This window comes from Callorhinchus milii, unplaced genomic scaffold (genome assembly GCF_018977255.1).
Source record: "Callorhinchus milii isolate IMCB2004 unplaced genomic scaffold, IMCB_Cmil_1.0 Scaffold104, whole genome shotgun sequence".
In the NCBI taxonomy this organism is placed as follows: Eukaryota; Metazoa; Chordata; class Chondrichthyes; order Chimaeriformes; family Callorhinchidae; genus Callorhinchus; species Callorhinchus milii.
The window spans coordinates 135213-156384 of NW_024704845.1; the positions used below are offsets into that span (position 1 = coordinate 135213).

Consider the following 21172-nt stretch of genomic DNA (forward strand, 5'->3'; position numbering starts at 1 on the left):
CCCCCAGCTACACAGGTCCAGAGCATCTGAAACACAAAGTTCCAAAGCCCACCTGGATTGGCCCCTCCTGGGTGGAGGAGAGGCGGCCCTGGGGGGGGGGGGGGGAGAGGCGGCCCGGCTGCCCTCGCTCTCTCTGTCGCTGCGTGCTACCCCCCTCCTCCATCTGCAAGTCGTGCCTGTGATCACCTCCCCCGCGGATGCTCTGCCCCGAACACCTTTTACAGCCCCAAGTACAACACACAAAGACATGTCATTCCTTTAGCAAAACAACAATTTACTGCTGTTGGATGTTGGAGTTTATTCCAATCAGCACAAACCATCTCTGGATGTCAGCTCTTACCACAAACTGGTTATTCTTGTTGTTCTCCAGTTGCTGCTCTCACCTCACTTCACTCTCTGTAACTTTGGCTTTGATTGGTAATAATGGTAATAATTCTTGCATTTGATAAGCACCTTATCACGTCGTTGAGACATTTCAAAGCGCTTCACTCTATAAAGTCGAATGAATGTGTATTTTGTGCACAGCAGCCCTGCAAACAGTCGTGGATTGAATGTACAATTTTTTTAAGGGATTATTACCCGTAGAAATTGATCCGCTAATTAATTAAGAAGTGGATTCCTCCTTACCAATGGTAAACAGACGCGTGTGGATTAAGGAAACTTGTCTAAGGTTTCACCCTGCCCAGGAATCAAACCTGGGTGCTCTTGCTTTGTGATGTGAGCGCTCTAACCACTGCACAATGAGTATCCACAAATAATTAACAAGTTGCATTCATATTGGTCCCTTCACGTGCAGTAACGTTTCAGAGACGTGTTGTTAGAGCTGCCGCCTTTGGACAAGACGTTAAACCGAGCTGCTGTCTGCCCATTCACATGGACGTTAAAGAACCTGTTATTTAAAATGGTGACTTTGTAATTCTATTACGGCTCCGACGACGAATTTTAAAGCAAGACTGAATTGAGGAAATTGCTACAATTCCCCACAATTACACACACCCTTGAAAATTGCTCTTTTTCTAGCATCTGCCCACTTCACTTTTAAAAGCCCTGATGTTCCAACAACAGTTTTATGACGATGAGTTCCGCATTCCCAAAACCTTTACTTTGAGCACCTCAGGGAGCAACATAGCCTTTGTCTGTAACACACACAGTCTGAGCAGGTCATTCTGCCCGGCCCTATCCCCCCGTGCCACCATCATGGCAAGCTTTGCAATTCGAAACCCCTAACAACAACAGATTGCACACAGTGCCTTTCACATTTTGGAGGATGTCCCAAGGCGCTGGACAATTAGGGGTTTTGCACCCAAGCTGCAGGTTGGGATCAGAGAGGGGTGGAGGGCAAGTGGGGTGGGAGGAGGCCTTGAAGGCACGATCGAAAAGGAATTCTTGAGTTGATCGAAAAGTCTTGAGATGGGTCTTGAAGGAGGTCAGCAAGGGGCCGAGGTGAAGAGGCTCCAAATGGATGGATGGACTTCCAGAGGGCAGAAAGACTGAAGGTCCGACCGCGATAGTGGAGCAGGTCAATGCTTGAAGAGCGGAGGGAGCAGACAGGTTGATGAAGTTTTAATAGGTCCCTCCTTCTAGGCAGCATATAAATGCAAGTTGTTGTTGTTGCTGTATAGACATGTGGAATGAAAGGATTATCATTGACAATTAACTAGATATTCTGTTCCCACTAAAGACTGAACCTATTTCTGTATCTTTCCAGTGCCCTGGCTGGACGTTTTAATCCTTCATTCATCAAGGGAGAAAGCCTTGTGAATATTGAGCCTGTGAGCACACCATCTCTGAACATATTTCATTTTGTTCCTTAATCCAGCAGCACTCAACTAGGATAAAATCTTCTAGACATCTCAAAGCGTTTCACAGAATATGCTGTAAAGTGAATTGACTGTATATTTGTGGGCGAAACGCAGCAGCCAATTGCGCACAGCAGTGTCCCACAAACAGTCATGGATTGAAGCGACCAATTTATTATTGTTTTTTTTCTTGAGGGATTATTATCAGGCGCGTGTGTGGAGTAAGGAAACTTGCCCAAGGTTTCGCCCTGCCAGGAATCAAACCCAGGTCTCTCACATGCAAACCGGAAGCGTTTGGAGAGCTGATTTAGCAGGAGGTAATAGTAACAGCAACCCAATGGTATAGAAACTTATAGAAAATGGTATAGAAAATATTCTAGACACTCTGAAATGAAATACATTAATAATGTAAAACTGGATCCAGGTGTCATTTCAATTCAATCAGAACAACAACTTTTATATAGAGTCCCTCACACAGAGTAGTGTTCTTGAGCGCTCAACAGTGGTAGAGCACGACACCAAGCCAGGTGGCGGTGACCGCAGGCACAGTCGATGAGAAAGGTCTCAGGCGCGACCTGAAGATGGCATAGGAAGGGGCAAGGTGGATGGATAGAGGAAGAGTGTTCCAGAGTTTCAGGGCATAGTGGCTGAAACCGCAGCCACCGAAGGTGAAGGTGGAATGGAGGGAGCGAGGGACAAGCAGGAGGCCAAAGCCAGTTGAGTGGAGGAAGCAGGTAGTGGTTCGGGGGAGTAAGCAGGTCCAAGAGGTAGGAAGGTGCCAGGGCCTGAAGTCATTTGAAAACGAGTGTGAATTGGAGTCGGGAACCAACATATTGCATATTGCTCCTAATAAGTATATAAAAAACACTTTCACATCCTCCCAACTTGAAAGGCGCTATATAAATGTAAATTTGTATTGTATTTATAATAATCATAATAATCCTTGCATTTACACTTGATTTGCATTTGATAATAATCCTCACATATGGTACAGCCAAGACACCAGGAGAAATTCCTTTCTCTTTTTGAATTTAACATCAACCTGAACAGGCAAACCTCAGATAAGGTCCCCCTAACACAAGGCAGCACTCCCCCTAACACAGCACCAGGAGTGGCAGCCTAGACTGAGGTCAAAGTCTGGATGTGTGAATCTCAACTCGATGTGAGCCAACAAGACATTTATAATTTGCATCATTGTAACAGGCAGCTTAACTTGTAAATTTGGTGATATATCAAACAATAGCACAATCTCAGTGGAAACTCCTCAATAATGGATTTTATGACTGATTATGCTAATGGCAAGCTATGTGGTTTTAGCTGGTTAGACTCCAGTAGTTCCCCCAACGCACACTCTTGGGTCCCCAAGCCTTGGCTCTTGCCAACCTGCGCCGAATACTTTCCAGAATTAGGTAAACAGGGGGCATCACTCCAGGGAGAGAGTGCGTATTCCATTCCAACAATCTATCTCTGGGCTTTCCATGTGTTGGTGGGATGCATGGAAACCTCAGTTTGGTTTGGAGTCTCTTAAGCAATGGTGATGGGTTTCCACATGTCAGACACCCAGCTGGGCAAATAAGTAATAAATAATAATAATGCTTGCATTTGATATAGCGCTTTTCACGTCTTCTAGACGTCCCAAAGCGCTTCACAGAATATAAAAACTATTTAAAATATTATACACCTTTACATGGTCCTCTCTTGAGACATGTCCTCTCAAGACTGAAAAACTGATACTTGCTGCAGTGAGGTGGACATTGTAGTGCAGTGGGGTGGGATCCAACCTTTTGGTTGTTGAGGGCCGGATGCCCCTATTTAAGAAATGTCCATTTTAGCAATATTTATGTGTTTTCCTTCCAGAAACATAACATTTACGGGTTATTGCAAGAGTGGGTAGGTCATGATGAAATGGAGAGGGGAGCGGATAAAATTGGACCACCCTGAATATAGTCCATTTTCCTGCCATTATTTGGAGCCTTTCAAAGCATTGTGAGTAAAAATGATACTTTGTGCTAATCTCTGGAATATCCTTTCAGCTCAAACGCTGAACAATTAATTGTCCTGTTAGTGCCAGCAAAACCCTACCAAATAAGCATGGCTTCAATCCTCAATGCCATCTGCTGTCGATCAAAAAAATAATCCTTGCATTTAATCCAGTGCTTTTTGCAACGTAGGATTCTCAAAGCGCTTCACAGGATTCATTGTAAAGTGTAACAACTGGGTACTTTTGTAGGTGAGTGTGGCAGTCAATTCACACACATCACACATACACAGTGATGGAATGATCAATTTTATTTGGGGGATTGTTGGGATTAGACACCAGGAGAGAGAAAGCCCTTCTCTTTTTGAATAGTGCCATGGGATCTCTAACATCCACCTGAACAACCCCCCCAGCACTGTGCTGGAGTGTCAGCCTTAGACTGGGAGTTTTAATCCCTGATGAGGGGTTTAAGCCTACAACCTTCTGAGACAAAACTGCTTCCAGCTGAGCTGGGCTCAACACGTCTTCATATATCAGTCCAGGCAGCAAACTTGAGACATACCAAGCTTTTATTTATACATTATATATTTATATTTCTCACATTTAGTACCACTTCTTTCATTTTGGCCTCCCAAAAAAAATACAACAAGGACATCGGCCCTGCTTACCTGGTGCCGTCAGCTTCAGCTTCACTTCATCTGGTCGGCTTCTGAAAACACGCAGGGACTGGCCATTAAATGTCGGCCTAGTGTTAAAAGGTGCTTGTGGTGGTGGTGTGTGTGGTTCGAACCCCGGTTGGACACAGTCAAAGCACTTCACAGGATGTTACAGTGACTGTGCCCAATGAAGAAGACCAGATGAAGTGAAGCTGAAGCTGACGGCACCAGGTAAGGACCGATGTCCTTGTTGATGTATTTTTTTTCTTGTCACTAAAAATTTGGAGATTCAAAAGCCGGTGAAACCGGGGTTCGAGCTGGAGATTGTGGGATTAGTGAGGCCGGTATCACAGGGCCCCGATGCCATTGCCTCCTCTGCCCTGAAGATGTGGCAATCCCACAACTGGCTGAGGCAGCACTTACCGTCATAGTCATCTTTTCCGCTGTGTTCTCCGCCAGCACTCCGCTGAGTGGCGTGAATCAGTCAGAGGCCAGAGGTCAGGGTCTGATGAGTCATCAATCATTGCTCAACAAAGGTCAATCATGGCCTCCAGCCCTCATGGCCCCTCCACCTCTATCACCACCAGAAGTCTTCTCATTTCAAAGCCCACCTCCTCATGAATTCGGGGGCTCCTGTAATAAGGTCTTGAACTGCCATTAAACTAACAAATGATTTCACTGTTAAAATGGTTTATTTACAAGAGCAATGCACATGGTGGGGGGGTGGAGGGGAGTGCCAGGGCGGGGATGGGGGGAGGGGAAGTGGGGTGAGGGGGAAGAGGGGACGGAATAAAGAGATGGGGAGAAGGGGGTGAGGGGACAAGAGGGGGAGGAGAGGTGGGGAGGGGTATAAGGGGTGGGGAAGAGGGACTTGAGTGAATAGGGGGATTAAGGGAGGAGAAGGGGGGAAGAGGGTGGGTGAGGTGGGAGGGGAGTGAGGTGGGGGAGAGGTGGGGGGTAGGGGGTCTGAGGTGGAGGGAGAAGGGGGAATTTCATTGCTTAAGTACGATTTAATTTTTTTCTGTACAAAAAAATTTGTCCTTGAGGAATCTTTTTTTCCAATGTTACTCAAAACTTCCCACTTCCTCCCCCCATCTCCTTCAACCCCCACCACCACCGCTGTCCATGACGCAGCGATTCCACTAATACTGAGTGAGTGAGTGAGTGAGTTTGAGAGAATAATAATAATAATAATCCTTGCATTTGATATAGCGCTTTTTACGTCTTCTAGACGTCCCAAAGCGCTTCACAGAGTATACTGTAAAGTGAATTGACTGTATTTTTGTGGGCGAACGCGGCAGCCAATTGCACACAGCAATGTCCCACAAACAGTCGTAGATTGAAAATGACCAATTTATTATTGTTTTGGGTTTTGGAGGGATTATTATTAGGCTCTGTGTGGAGTAAGGAAACTTGCCCAAGGTTTCGCCCTCTGCCTGGAATTGAACTCAGGTCTCTCACTTGCAAAGCGAGTGCTCTAACCACTGAGCTACAGGACTCCTCAATGTGTGAGAGAGAGAGAGAAAGAGAGAGAGGTAGATAGATACGTTTCCGAGTCTGGCTGGGAGTGGACAAGGCTCCCATTTTGTGCTCAGACCGAACTCTCATCCGGTTTCTCCCCCAACTGAGTGTGTTTCCTCTTCTCCAGCTTCCTGCTCAGCTCTTCAGTGAAGGAGTGGTAATGGGGGGATGCCTGCCCCTTGCTGGCCTGCCTCAGGAGCAAGTAGCTGTTGCCGTTCATCTTCCTCAGTACGTGGGGAAGTCCAGGGAGCCCGTTGGGGGTGTCAACCATTTCGGGGGGCAGTGGGGGAGGGGGCGGGGGAGGGGGCAGCTCCAAGTCGGCAGTCCTGTTGTTGTGGAGCGAGTTGGTGCTGGGGGCCTGGCCGGGGATGATCTTCAGGAAGCCCACCTGGTGGTCCTCTTCGCCAGACCCTCCCTCGCTCCTGGGCCCACAACTCCCGGATACGTTCTGCAGCTCGATGAGGGACGGACGGCACAGTTGCACCTGGTACTTGCCTCTCTTGGACGGGGAGCAGACCAGGTAGATAGCAAGGATGGATGTTACTACGGCAACTGACCCCAGGAAGACGATGATGGTCAGGTACAGGAACTCTCTGCCCGAGGAGATCTGAGCCAGGTGTGACGGAGGGACCTCAGGCTGAGAGCTTTCCACCACACTGACCATGTAGAGAACCACCAAATACTCCAGCCCATTCTCCTCGGCATAGCAGCTGTACTCCCCGCTGTCGCTGACCAGTGCGGCCTTTATCAGCAAAGCCTGTCGCTCCAGTGAGTAGTGTTCCGCCTCGCGGGTGGCTAGGTCCTCTCGGTTGAATCGCCACTTGGAGACAGCAAGGTTTGATCTGAACTGACACTCCAGCAAGATGGTGGAGCCCTTGGTTACTTTCTTGTTCCTCACTTGGGAAGGGACTGAATGGAGCAGAGAAGAGGCACAATTAAGAATCAGCACAAAAAGTTGTGTTTATACAGAGCCCCTCACAGTGTCCCAGAGTGCTTGACAGTGGTGGAGCTGGGGGAGGGAGGAGGTGACCATAGGCACAGTCAAAGAGGACAGTCTTCTGGCGCGACCTGAAGATGGGGAAGGAAAGGGAAGGTTAGAGAAAGAATTTGGGGGCGTAGTGGCTGAAAGCGCAGTCACTGATAGTGGAACAGAGGGCACAAGGGACAAGCATGAGGCAGGAGCCAGTCAGGTGGAGGCAGTGAGTTGTGGTTGTGGGGATAAGCAGGTCAGAGAGGTGTCAGGACATGAATGGATTTGAAAACAACTGTGAGGATCTTGCATGCGATCTTACCATGGAAGCCTGGACACTCTAATAGTAATAAATAAGAATAATCTGGCTGAACATGCTCAGTGAAACTGGCTATTGTGGCCTCATGAAAAGGCGAATTGGGATTTCCCCTCCCCCAAGTCCCATTCACTAAGGGGCCCCCACTGTAGTAGTGGAAAGGGTCTGATGGGTTGAATAGCTAATGCAATTGGATTCAGAAAGTTTCTATGCTTCTAAGAATATTAATAAGGCTCAAAACCAATCTGAAAATGAAATGCAATGCAGAATAAAGCACTACAACTCAGTTACCCACATTTCCTTATCTTAAAGGTCCCAGAGGGCGAAGGTGCATTGTCCCACCCACAAACACTCATTTTGCTCTCCATCCTTCAGGAACATTGCAAGCAATGGTTCTGCTCGAGCCAAGACCCCTGGAAAGAACGGGTTAAAGAGAAGAAGAGCACTGCAACCTGGTGCTTTAATAGCTCAGGTCTCTTGCATTAAGATGAATTATGCTGAAGTGCTCATTATGTCCTCTGTGGTTTGTGACCCAGTTACTAAGCTTTGGCAGTGCAGCTTCTTCCACATCCACTGGTTTTCCCTCTTTGTTGATGTTGTGCTCTCAGCTCTGAGTGAGGACTGACAGCAATTCTGTCTGCCCCTGGCACAGGGCGACCCCATTATAATGCTCCCCCAGATGAGCATAGTTTCTCTAACAGCACAATCTGCTATGACCCACTCCTACAAAAGAACTGTGGTGTGCCTGGCTCCCCCCTAACCAGCTGGCTAAACAAAATGTCCACGTTTCGGGTCATCAGTTCATCGACGATCTCACTTCCTGCTCGTTACCCATATATATAATAATAATAATAATAATAATCCTTGCATTTGATATAGCGCTTTTCACGTCGGGAGGACGTCCCAAAGCGCTTCACAGAACACACTGTAAAGTGAATTGACTGTATATTTGTGGACGAACGCAGCAGCCAATTGCGCACAGCAATGTCCCACAAACAGTCGTAGATTGAAAATGACCAATATCCTGAGTTACTTCACGATAGGAAGTGAAGTCAGCAGCACTTCTTGATTACAACAAACCTATGCAGGATGTGACATCAGTGGCACTTCCTGCGAGTAGCATGCTGGCACTCAGCACACAGGAAGTGACATCAGTGACGACCTGACAAACCAAAAGGTGGCCATTTTGTTGTACGTTGTGCTAACATGGTGGCGGAAGGTGTGAGTTTACAGACCCAGAAAACACAAAGTCATTCGCCCAGAAAACATGCATATATTTCTTCTTTGTCATCACTCCTATCCTTAAAAACCCTCCCTGGACCCTTCTTTACTCCCTAACTACCGCCCCATCTCCAACCTCCCCTTCTTCTTCAAGGTCCTGGAACAGGTTGTTGCCTCTCAGCTTCGCTTCTTCCTTTCCCGCCACTCCCTTCTCGATCCCCTCCAATCGGGTTTCCGTGCTGCCGATGGCACAGAAACAGTCGTGGTCAAAGTAACAAACATTCTGTCCATCTGCAACCAGGGCTCCCTCTGCCTCTTCATCCTCCTTGACCTCTCTGCTGCTTTCGACACTGTCGACCACTCCATCCTCATCCACCGCCTCTCTTCTCACCTCATCCTCCACGGCTCTGTCCTTCACTGATTCAGATCGTACCTCTCACACCGTCTCCACTTCATCTCCACAAAGGCTTCTCCTCCAGCCCCCGCACCATCTCGCGTGGCGTTCCTCAGGGCTCTGTCCTTGGTCCCCTCCTCCTCAATATCTATATGCTCCCTCTTGGTGACATCATCCGCGGATACGGGGTCAACTCCCACATGTATGCGAATGACACTCAACTCTCTCTCTGCCTCCACCCTGGACTCCAGGACCCACTGCTGTCCTGACAGAATGTCTGTCAGACATCGAGTCCTGGATGAGAGATAACTTTCTTCAGTTGAACGTCAACCAGACCGAGGCTCCTGATTGGCTCCCGTCAGCGCCTCCTCACCTCAGGTGCTGACAGCATCACCGTCCATGGGGCTCACTCCCCCTCACTGAGCCAGTCCCGAACCTTGGGTCTTGTTTGACTCAATTATCCTTTCTACCACACATCTGCCGCATGTCCCACTCTGCCTTCACCACTTCCGCAACGTCGCTCGGCTCCGCCAATGTCTCACACTACAGGCCACTGAAACCCTCACGCACGCCTTCATTACATCGAGGCTCGACTATGCAAACTCCCTACCTGTCGGCCTCCCCAACTCCTCCCTCCACAGGCTGCAGATCATCCAGAAGCTCTGCAGCCCGTGTCCTCTCCCGCACCGGGCTCTATGACCCTATCACCCTCGTCCTCACCCGACTCCACTGGCTTCCCCTCACACAGTTCAAGATCCTGGTCCTCACCTTCAAAACCCTCCATGGTCTTGCTCCCCTTTTCCTCTCCAACCTCCTAACCCCCTACCATCCTGCTCGCTCCCTCTGCTCAGCGGGCTTCAGGATGCTTCACGTCCCCCGCCTTGCTCGCCCCACTATTGGTGGGCGGGCCTTCCACCACTCTGCCCCCACCCTCTGGATCTCCATCCCGCATTCCCTCCATCTCGCCCCCTCCCTCATCACCTTCAAGACCCACCTTAAGACCCTCCTCTTCGACTTTGCTTTTGATCTCCCTGTTTTCCCTACTGCCCCCCTCCCCGACCCCTACCCCCAGCTCAGATCCATAACTCTGTCTGTCCAGCACCTTGGGACATCCTCCCAATGTGAAAGGCGCTATACAAATGTAATTTTGTCGTTATTTTTAGATATTTATCCAATTCCCTTTTAAAAGCTAACTTTGATTCTGCTTCAACAACCACTGTAGGTAGGGCATCTCACTTCCCAACACGCCGATAGGAGTTTAAAAATTATTCTCTTACAATCATAGAATCTTACAGCCTAGAAGGAAGCCATTCGGCCCAACGTGCCTGTGCCAGCTCTTTGAAAGAGCTGCCCAAATTAATCCCACTTCCCTGCTCTCTCCCCATATTCTTGCAAATTTTTCCTTTCAAATACCTATCCAATTCCCTTTTGAAATCTACTGTTCAAGCTGCTTCCACTACTCTTTCAGGCTATGCATTACATCTGTAAAAACTCTCTGGGTAAAAAAGATTTGCCTCTGGTTAAAAGCCCATTATCTTAACACTGTGTACTCTGGTTACCGACCCACCCGACTGAGGAAATAGTTTCTCCCTAATTATTCTATCAAAACCCCAACCAAACATCTCCATTTGCTCTATTGGTAGCTCAGTTGGCTGGAGGCGAAGATTCCACACATATTAAATTTAAAGTAAACAGTGACATACCATCCGCGCTGCTGGTCAAACATCCATTGTTCCCACTCACAATGTCCTGGGTCAACTGGGATCTGTTACCAAAAACATATGAGCATGAGGAATGGGAAATGGATCAGAGGTTGGCATGATCAGAGGACCATATCATCAGCCACATAAGTAGTCTTTTATCTCTGATGTCAAAACATGTCAAAAAGCGGCACAGTAATTCTAATATAATGCATTTGATATAGCACCTTGTCACGTTGTGAGACACTCAAAATGCTTCACAGACTATACTGTAAAGTGGAGAGACTGTGTATTTTGTGGGTGCAACATGGCAGGCAATTATGTATAGTATGTCTCACAAACAGTTGTCAATTAAGTGACCAAATTATTATTATTATTATTTTTAAGGGATTATTTTCCCCAGAAAACGATCCGCCAATTGACTAACAACCAGGATCCTACTTACTGCTAGGTAAACAGGCATGTGGAGTAAGGAAACTTGCTTAAAGGTTTTCCCTGCTCAAGAATCAAACTCAGGTCTTCTCGCTTGTGAGGCGAGTGTTCTAACCACCATACTACAGGACTTTGTATTAAGTGTAGTGACTGTGTGTTTTGTAGGCGAACGCAGCAGCCAATTTGCACAAATAGCCATTAAATTAATTACCAATTTTTATCCTGAGGATTGTTGACTAGGACAGCAGGAGAGAACATAAGAACATAAGAAATAGGAGCAGGAGTAGGCCATTCGGCGCCTCGAGCCTGCCCACCATTTAATAAGATCATAGCTGATCTACTAATCTAGTTCCATTTACCTGCCCTATCCCCATATCCCTTAATCCCTTTAGTTTTTAAAAATCTATAGATCTCAGTCTTGAATATGTTCAATGACTGAGCATCCACAGCCTTCTGAGGTGGAGAATTCCATAAATTTAGAGTGAAGAAATGTTTTCTCAAGTTCTAAAAGGCTGACTCTTAGTTTTAGATTCTACAACCAGAGGAAAAAGTCTCACAAGATCTACCCTGTCAAGACCCTTAAGAATCTTATAGGTTTCTATAAGATCACCTTTAATTCTTCTATATTCTAGAGAATATAGGCCTCATTTACTCAACCTCTCCTCATAGGTCAATCCCCTCATCCCAGGAACCAACCTAGTGAGCCTAAGTGGCACCCCTTCTAAGGTGAGTATATCCTTTCTTAGATGAGGAGGCCAAAACTGCACACAATATTCCAGGTGCGGTCTCACCAAGGCCTTGTACAATTGCAGTAAGATTTCTCTACTCTTGTACTCCATACAATAAATGCTAACATGCCATTAGCCTTCCTAATTGCTTACTGCATCTGCACACTAACTTTCTGTGACTGGTGTACAAGGACACCTAAATCCCTCTGAATACTAACACTACCTAGTCTCTCACCCTCTAGAAAATAATCTGCTTTTCTATTTTTTCTACCTAGGTGAACACCTTCACACTTCCTCCACATTATACTCCATCTGCCACCTTCTCGCCCACTCACTTAACCTGTCTATATCCCTTTGCATCCTCCTTGTGTCCTCACAGCTTACTTTCCCACCTAGCTTTGTATCGTCCGCGAATTTAGTACATTAAGCTCTATTTCCTCATCTAAGTGATTGATAAAGACCGTAAACAGTTGAGGCCCAAGCACTGATCCTTGCGTCACTCCACTAGTCACAATCTGCCAATCTGAGAAGGACCCGTTTATCCCTACTCTCTATTTTCTGCCTGTTAATCACTCTTCGATCCATGCTAATATATTACCCTTAATTCCATGGGCCCTAATCTTATGTAACAACCTTTTATGTGGCACCTTGTCGAATGCCTTCTGAAAATCCAAATACACTATATCCATTGGTTCCCCCCATCTGACCTGCTAATTACATCTTAAAAAAACACTAAAAGATTTGTTAAACACAATTTCCCTGTCATAAAACCTTGTTGACTCTGCCTAATCATATAAGGATTTCCTAAGTGCCCCACAACGACGTCCCTAATTATAGACTCTAGAATTTTCCTTATCACCGATGTCAGGCTAATTGGTCAATAGTTCCCCATTTTTTCTTTCCCACCATTCTTAAATAGTGGTGTTACGTTTGCGACCTTCAATCAACGGGAACCGTTCCAGAATGCAGGGAATTCTGGAAGATCAAAAACAAAGCATCCACTATCTCAGTAGCCACCTCTTTTAAAACCTTAGGATGCAGGCCATCAGGTCCAGGAGATTTATCACTTTTTAGTCCCATCAATTTCTCTAGTACTATTATTTACTGATATTAAGAGAGACTCCCTCTCTTTTCCCAATGCTCCTTCAACTATCTGGGGCAAGTTGGTTCAAGTCCCCACATTGAGCGGTTGAGCTCGCACAGTCTAGGCTGATATTCCAATCCAATGTTGATGAGTGTGGGGCGTAATCCTTCCGATGTACCATCTACCTACACAGGCAGACTTTAAAAAATGATTGGAAAAGGGGAGTTGGTCCTCGATGTCCTGGCCGACAGTCCCCAGCTCATTTGTTCACCTCAAGGCTGCAAACCTCAAGGCTCTTGCGGTGTGCAAACTGAGCACAGGGTTTTGCCTAAAAAACAGCTATTACACCTGACAGCAAATGCCTGTGAAGCACTTTGAGACATTTAGATATTCCAGTTAATATATCAAACAGAAAGATTAACGTAATTACGATTAATAATTACAACCACATCCTTAGTTTCAGCAGATGCAGTACTTAGCCCTTTCCTGAGTTTAAGCTGTAGGTAAGTGGGCGAGTTGGGTGGGTGGGTTGGGTAACTGTGGCAGATAATGATCGGTCACAGTGTTCAGTGCCACATCTTCTGTAACTTGGTTGGAGTGAGGAGGGGAAATGTATCTGTAACAGGTTGTTTCACCTCCTCCATAATCTCATATCACTGTTTAGTGACATGGGGGTAACAGGACTTTGTGGACGCCCTGTAGAGTGCCGTTATAATGTGCTAGTTGGAGCTTCCATAAAATCCCAACTAACTGTCTAATTGAGATGCAATCCATGCTCAGCGTCTACTCATTCACTCCACATGTGCATTTCAGAGTATTGACGGAACGTGTTTTAGGATTTTTCGAGTAAGTAAATGTCAGGGTTCCCCGCACGCCCGTTATAAATAAACCCGCATTATATCTAAGGAATTATATACAATGGAAGTTCTGCTGTAGCTGCTCGCAGCAAAGGCTTGCTGCAGTGTCTAAACAGATACCTGTTCTCGTTCCCTGTGATCTGTCGGCAGGCTTCACCGTCCCAGCCACAGTCAGGGTCCCGGGCCAGGATGCAGTCCTGGCACAGAGTGTACTTGCTGCAGCTTGCCCGGGGAAGCTGGATCACTGCACTCTGTGAGCCCACATATACCATTCTCTGTAATCAAAAGGTTTTGTTAAATCATCATTGAGCACAGGGCACGCACGGCACACCCTCCACAGCATTGTTTCATTGCCAGTTTGATAGAATCTTGTTCTTACCTTCAAATGCCTCTGAACCCCTTGCCCTTGCCCTCCTTTGCACATGGTTAACACACCTTGTGTAATAGAGCCCTCTGTACACACTAACACACGCCTTGCACAACTTGGATAATACTATATATTCTTCTGTGCACTTGGATTCACCCGTGGTTTACACACCTCGCAAACTGGACCCCAATGACAACAGGCACAAGATTAGTTTGGATGAAGAAGATCTGATCTCATCTTTCCAGAATACTCATCCTCCATCTTCCCACTATCACATTGAGCTGTGTTTTTTTAAATGAGCCCAGTGTCCTGGCCTCTACCAACCTGCCTGGCAACCCTGTTCCAGACATTAATTACCCTCTGGATAAAGAAATACTTCCTGGTGTCTGTCCTGAAATTGCTCTTTACAACTCTAAACCTATATCCTCTTGGTGCATCATGAAGTGTTGATCTGGATTTACCTTTTCAAGCCCATTTAAAATCTGCTCTGCTTCTATAAGGTCTGCTCTGAGATGTCTTCTTTTAAGGCTGAAGAGCCTTAGCGTGTCTTAATTGCTGCTCATAGCTCATTTCTATAAACACTGGAGATCATCCTCAATACCTCTCGGGCTGGGCCGGCTCCCTTATGTCACACTGTCAGTACTCGAGATGTCACTATATAATAATAATAATCCTTGAATTTGATATAGCACTTTATCATGTTGTTGAGACGTCTCAAAACACTGCACAGGGTATATTGTAAAGTGAATTGACCGTATTTTGTGAGTGAAACACGGCAGCCAGTTGCACACAGCAGTGTCCCAAAAACAGATGTGGATTGAGTGACCACATTTTTTCTTATTGGAGGGATTATTACCCCCAGAAAATGATCTGCCAATTGATTAACAACCGGCTTCCTATAATACAAAAGACAAAATTACATTTATAACGCGCCTTTCACGTTGGAAAAGAACTGTTGGGATGGAGTTTCAGAGGGTGGGGCATAGAGGCTGAAGGCTTGACTACTGATGGTGGGGTGGGCCTGATGAGCGGAGGGAGCAGACAGGTTGATAAGGACTTAGCAGGTCGGAGGGGTTAGCCTCGGGGGTAAGGCCATGGAGGGCCTTAAAGGTGAGGAAGAGAAATTTAAACTTGATCCTCTGGGGGATGGGGAGACAGTGGAGCCGGGTGAGGGTGGGTGTGAAGGGGTTACATAGCCTCCATATTTGTGGAGTCCTGTAGCTCAGTGGTTAGAGCACTCGCTTTGCAAGTGAGAGACCTGAGTTCAATTCCAGTCAGGGCGAAACCTTGGGCAAGTTTCCTTACTCCACACAGAGCCTAATAATAATCCCTCCAAAACCAAAAACAATAATAAATTGGTCATTTTCAATCTACGACTGTTTGTGGGACATTGCTGTGCGCAATTGGCTGCCGCGTTCGCCCACAAATATACAGTCAATTCACTTTACAGTGTGTTCTGTGAAGCGCTTTGGGACGTCCTCCCGACGTGAAAAGCGCTATATCAAATGCAAGGATTATTAGCCTGGTGCAGGAGAGGACTTGAGCTGCAGAGTTATGGATGATCTGCAGCTTGTGAAGGGAAGAGTTTGGAAGGCCGACAAACAGGGCGTTGGCATAGTCGAGCCTGCTTGTAACGAAGGCATGTGGGGTAGAAAGAACAGTTGAGGGTCGAACAAGATGCCCAGTTTCGTGACTGGCTTGGCGAGGTGGAGTGTGCATATGTGGATCCTGATGCTGTCAGCTCTGAGGTGTGGAGGTGCTGGCACGAACCAATCAGGAGAGCCTCGATCTTGCTGTCCTGAAAGTTGGCTCTCCTTCCACAACTTGCATTTATATAGTGCCCTCTCAAACAGGGTAGCGGTCCATAGAGCTTGAGAGCATGATGCCAAGCCAGGGGGAGGGAAAAGTGACCATAGACATGGTTGAAGAAGGAGGTCTTCAGGTAAGATCTGGTAGGAGGCCAAGGAAAAAGGATAGAGAAAGAGTGTTCCAGAATTTAGCAGCATTGTGGCTGAATGTGCGGCCAACGCTGGTGGAATGGAGGGCACAAGGGACATGCAGGTGGACAGAGCCAGTCGAGCGGAGGCAGCGGGTAGTGGGTTGGGGAAGCAGGTCAGAGAGGTAGGAAGGTGCCAGGGCATGAAGTACCAACTTACTACTAGGTAAACAGAGGCCTGTGGAGTATCAAAACTTGCCTAGGGTTTTGCCCCGCCCAGGAATTGAACTCGGGTCCTCTTGCTTGTGAGGCAAGTGCTCTAACCACTATGCTACAGGACTCTGAAGTGTATATAGCTTGAGTACGAAGATTCTACCTGTGTCCTGGAGATCACCACACTCTCCACTGGCTGGGGCTCTTTGTAGACCTGTATTTCCTCTATAGCGTGCATGTGGGATCCAACCTTCACTATTTTATGCAGCCATCCGTCAACTTCAGGAGAAAGGAGATATCAATGACATGAACAACATCATCATTAAAATACATTTATAAAGTGCCTTTCACGTCTGGAGGACGTCCTAAGACGTTGGACATGAAGGGGAAGAAGGATCTAATGTGACATTATTTTGGCATTATTATAACTTCAGGATGAAAGGCTCAATAACATGAGGCAAATGCTCTTTACCCTGTTCTTAATCAGTTTTAAAGAAAATAACAATTTGCATTTACATATCACCTTTCAGGCGGAATTTCAATATAATTATAATAATAATAATCCTTGCATTTGATATAGCGCTTTTCACGTCTTCTAGCGTCTCAAAGAGCTTCTCAGAATAGACAGTAGAGTGAATTGACCATATATTTGTGGGCGAAATGTGGCAGCCAATTGCGCACAGCAGCGTCCCACAAACAAGTCGTGGATTGAAATGACCAATTTTTTTCTTTTTTTCAGGGATTATTGTCAGGCATATGGAGTAAGGAAACTTGCCCAAGGTTTCACCCTGCCGGGAACTGAACCCAGGTCTCCCACTTGCAAAGCGAGTGCTCTAACCACTGAGCTACAGGACTCTACAATTATGGATATTATTATAGTGAATCAGTCTATGATTTTATATCTAACCTGTTAGAGCTTCTGCCTGGGGACACTGTGCTGTTGCCAAAGTCACGATACATTGCTCTAAACCAAATCCTCCCGTCCATTTTACAGTTTTGTGTAATGAACGAGCATTGAAGGATACTTGAGATAAGATGCGAGTCTCATAGTCGATCCTGGTTGTAATCCTGGGAAATGTTAGATCTCACTGCGCTACTCAAAAAGAGGAGTTTTTTCCCAGTATCCTGGTTTGGAGTCCTGTAACTCAGTGGTTAGAGCACTCGCTTTGCAAGCGAGAGACCTGAGTTCAATTCCAGGCAGAGGGCGAAACCTTGGGCAAGTTTCCTTACTCCACACAGAGCCTAATAATAATCCTCCAAAACCAAAAACAATAATAAATTGGTCATTTTCAATCTACGATTGTTTGTGGGACATTGCTGTGCGCAATTGGCTGCCGCGTTCACCCTCAAATATACAGTCAATTCACTTTACAGTGTGTTCTGTGAAGCACTTTGGGACGTCCTCCCGACGTGAAAAGCATTATATCAAATGCAAGGATTATTATTATAATATTATTATTAACAATCCCCCTGGATTTGTTCACTTCACAGCTGGACAATGCAAATTGGCTGACATGTTTGCCTACAAAAGAACAACCCTTGTATTTGAGATGGCACCTTATCACGTCATCAAGACGTCTCAAAGCGCTTGGCAGGATTTTAATGTTAAGTGTAGTGACTGTGTATTTTGGGGTGTGAACGTGGGCAACCAATTTGAGCACAGCAATGTATGGTAACCAACCGTGAAATGAGCGACCAATTTTGAGCAATGCTCAGTGTATCCCACCCCCCCAGCAAAGGTATCACTTAGGTCCTTAGAAGCCTTCTGAAACATACGAACATAAGATGAAAAAAGATCAAGGTCCATTCAGTTCGCCTCACACCATCCTGACCGTCACTTGCACATCTCATATCCCAAACTATATACTGAATCCCCAGATATTATTTCCTAAAATAAATCTGTCTCATTTGCTTTTGAAAGAATCAACACTTGAAAGAATCTGCTTCCACCGTCTCTCCCAAGGGAGCCTGTCCCATACATTTACCACTCGCTCACTGAAATAGTGTTTCTGCAGATTAGTTTTCAAGCACAGGCCATATCCTCTGGCTCTACTGTTCTGGACGAGATGAAACGGCTTATCATGGACAACAATAGACAACTTTAGAATTTAAAAAAAGTTATATCACCTTTCAACCTTGTCTTTTCCAATGTGAACATGCCCAGTTTACTTAAACACTTTACGAAACAAAGCCGTGCAACATTTCATAGAATCATAGAATCTTACAGAACAGAAGGAGACCATTCGGCCCATCTTGTCTGTGCCAGCTGTTTGAATGAGCTACCAACTAGTCCCATTCACCCGCTCTTAACCCATAACCTTGCAATTTGTCCTTTTCAAATACCTTCCCAATTCCCTTTTGAAAGCTACTATCAAATCTGGTTCCACCACCCTTCCACCACCACAGGCAGGGCATTCCAGAGCGTAGCAACTCACTGGGTAAAAAAAAACTTCTCCTTGTCTTCCCTCTGGTTCCTTGGCCAATTATTTTGAATCTGTGACCACTGGCTACTGACCCACCTGTGCCAATGAACAGGACATCGTACTGCATGTTGTCCACTCCTGTAACCGTGTCCACAGCAATCTTTGTGTAATTCACATTCTTCCTCACAAATAGGGGGCGCCTCCCCACAGGCAACACGTCCTCGGCCATCACAGGGTGTTTCTTCACGAAATCCAGAACCAGGTCCGGCAAATCCCGAGACGTCTTGAAGCCTTTCTTCCTGAAATCGTCTGTGATGCACTGTCGGGAGATCACAGAGCAGTCAGGAGAGGCCAGCCTCACGATGCTCAAAGCTGCATCACCTCACGTAACGTGGATTCTCAAACGCACAGAACCTTCATGTGTGTTGGGGTCGGAAGGTTCAGACTTCAACTAACAACTCAACCTTTCTAAATGATTTTCAAAGACTTTCAATGAGCACAGACATGAAGAAATGTGCCCCCCCTCAAGGGCGGGTAGTAACTCGGGGTATCTATCTGTTTCTTGCACAGAGGTAGGTATATGCCTGAGGACATCTGTCTGGCCTGCAGCAAGCTGAGCCAGAGGGTTGACCAGTCTGTCTGACCCATCAATGAGACATGGCTTAGATAGAGTGCCACTGAAATCACCCAGAGTTTGGCATTAAATTCCTTCTCCAGCCCCGAGGCTCTGGAACTCCTTCCCCCAGTGCCTTCGCCGCCTCCTCCCTTTCCTCCTTCAAGGCCGGTCTCAAGACCTTTCTCTTTGACCTTCAGCCTTCAGCTCCCCTCTCGACTGTCTACCCCTCCTCGCTCTCTCCCTTCCCTCCCCTCACCCTTACCATTTCCCCCCTCCTCGCTCCCTCCGTTCCCTCCCCTCACCCTCACCCCCCTCCTCGCTCCCTCCCTTCCCTCCCCTCACCCTGACCATTTCCCCCCGTTCGGGTCCTGATCCAACTGTGCAGCGCCTTGGGACGTCCTCCTGACGTGAAAGGCGCTCTATAAATGGAATCTTGTTGTTGTTGCGATTGTTCTCAATTACATAAGGAAATATCTAAATGAAAAGCACTCATGTGTGGTGGATCAGTGTGTGGGTAGATATGTTTGTGTGTGTGGTGGTTTGGTGTGTGTGTATCTGTGTGTGTGGTGGTGGATTGGTGTGTGTGTGTGTGTGTGGTGGGTTGGTTTGTGTGTGTGTGTGTGTGTGCTTGTGTATGTAGTGGGTTGATGCATATGTGTGTTTGTGTACAGTGGGTTGGGATCTGTGTGGGCTTCTGTACGGTGGTGGGTTGGGATGTGTGTTTGCGTGTGGTTGGTTGGTGTTTGTGTGTGCGTGTGTGGTGGGTTGTTGTTTGTGTGTGTGGTGGGTTAGTGTTTGTGTGTGGTGAGTTGGTGTTTGTGTGTGTGTGATGGGTTGATGTTCGTGTGTGTGTGTGGTGGGTTGGTGTTTGTGTGTGCGTGTGTGGTGCGTTGTTGTTTGTGTGTGTGTGGTGGGTTGGTGTTTGTGTGTGTGTGCGTGTGTGGTGCGTTGGTGTGTGTGTGTGTGCGCGGTGGATTGGTGTTTGTTTGTATATGTGGTGGGTTGGTATTTGTGTGTGTGTGGTGGGTTGGTGTTTGTGTGTGTGTGGTGGGTTGGTGTTTGTGTGTGTGTGTGGTGGGTTGGTGTTTGTGTGTGTGTGGTGGGTTGGTGTTTGTGTGTGTGTGGTGGGTTGGTGTTTGTGTGTGTGTGTGATAGGTTGGTATTTGTGTGTGTGTGGTGGGTTGGTGTATATGTGGTGGGTTGGTGTGTGTGTGGTGGGTTGGTGTATGTGTGTGGTGGGTTGGTGTTTGTGTGTGTGTGTGGTGGGTTGGTGTTTGTGTGTGTGTGTGGTGGGTTGGTGTTTGTGTTTGTGTGTGTGTGGTGGATTGGTGTGTGTGTGTGGTGGGTTGAAGTTTGTGTGTGTGTGTGGTGGGTTGGTTTGTGTGTGTGTGGTGGGTTGGTTTGTGTGCGCGCGGTGGATTGGTGTTTGTGTGTACATGTGGTGGGTTGGTACTTGTGTGTGTGTGTGTGTGTGGTGGGTTGGTGTTTGTGTGTGTGTGTGGTGGGATGGTGTTTGTGTGTGTGTGGTGGGTTGGTGTTTGTGTGTGTGTGGTGGGTTGGTGTTTGTGTGTGTGTGTGGTGGGTTGGTGTTTGTGTGTGTGGTGGGTTGGTGTGTGTGTGTGGTGGGTTGGTGTTGTGTGTGTGTGTGTGGTGGGTTGGTGTTTGTGTGTGTGTGTGGTGGGTTGGTGTGTGTGTGTGGTGGGTTGGTGTTTGTGTGTGTGTGTGGTGGGTTGGTGTTTGAGTGTGTGTGGTCCGTTGGTGTTTGTGCGTGTGGTGGGTTGAGGTGTGTGTGTGTGTTGGTGCTGTTTATGTGTATGTGTGATGGGTTGGTGTTTGTGTGTGTGGTGGGTTGGTGTTTGTGTGTGTGGTGGGTTGGTGTGTGCGTGTGGTGGGTTGGTGTGTGTGTGTGTGGTGGGTTGGTGTGTTGTGTGTGTGGTGGGCTGGTGTGTGTGTGTGTGTGT

The 21172-nt window shown here is 46.9% G+C and overlaps 1 protein-coding gene across 1 annotated transcript; it reads right to left on the minus strand.

The window, feature by feature from the left end:
- Positions 1-5922: 5922 nt before the first annotated feature.
- sema4gb (sema domain, immunoglobulin domain (Ig), transmembrane domain (TM) and short cytoplasmic domain, (semaphorin) 4Gb) lies at positions 5923-18914 on the minus strand (the record flags this gene model as incomplete). The annotated part of the gene is given in 5 exon segments (XM_007912238.2): positions 5923-6863; positions 10559-10620; positions 13777-13931; positions 16336-16451; positions 18692-18914. Coding segments are annotated over 5 exon segments (1395 nt in total), but the record flags the coding sequence as incomplete, so codon positions are not given.
- Positions 18915-21172: the final 2258 nt, after the last annotated feature.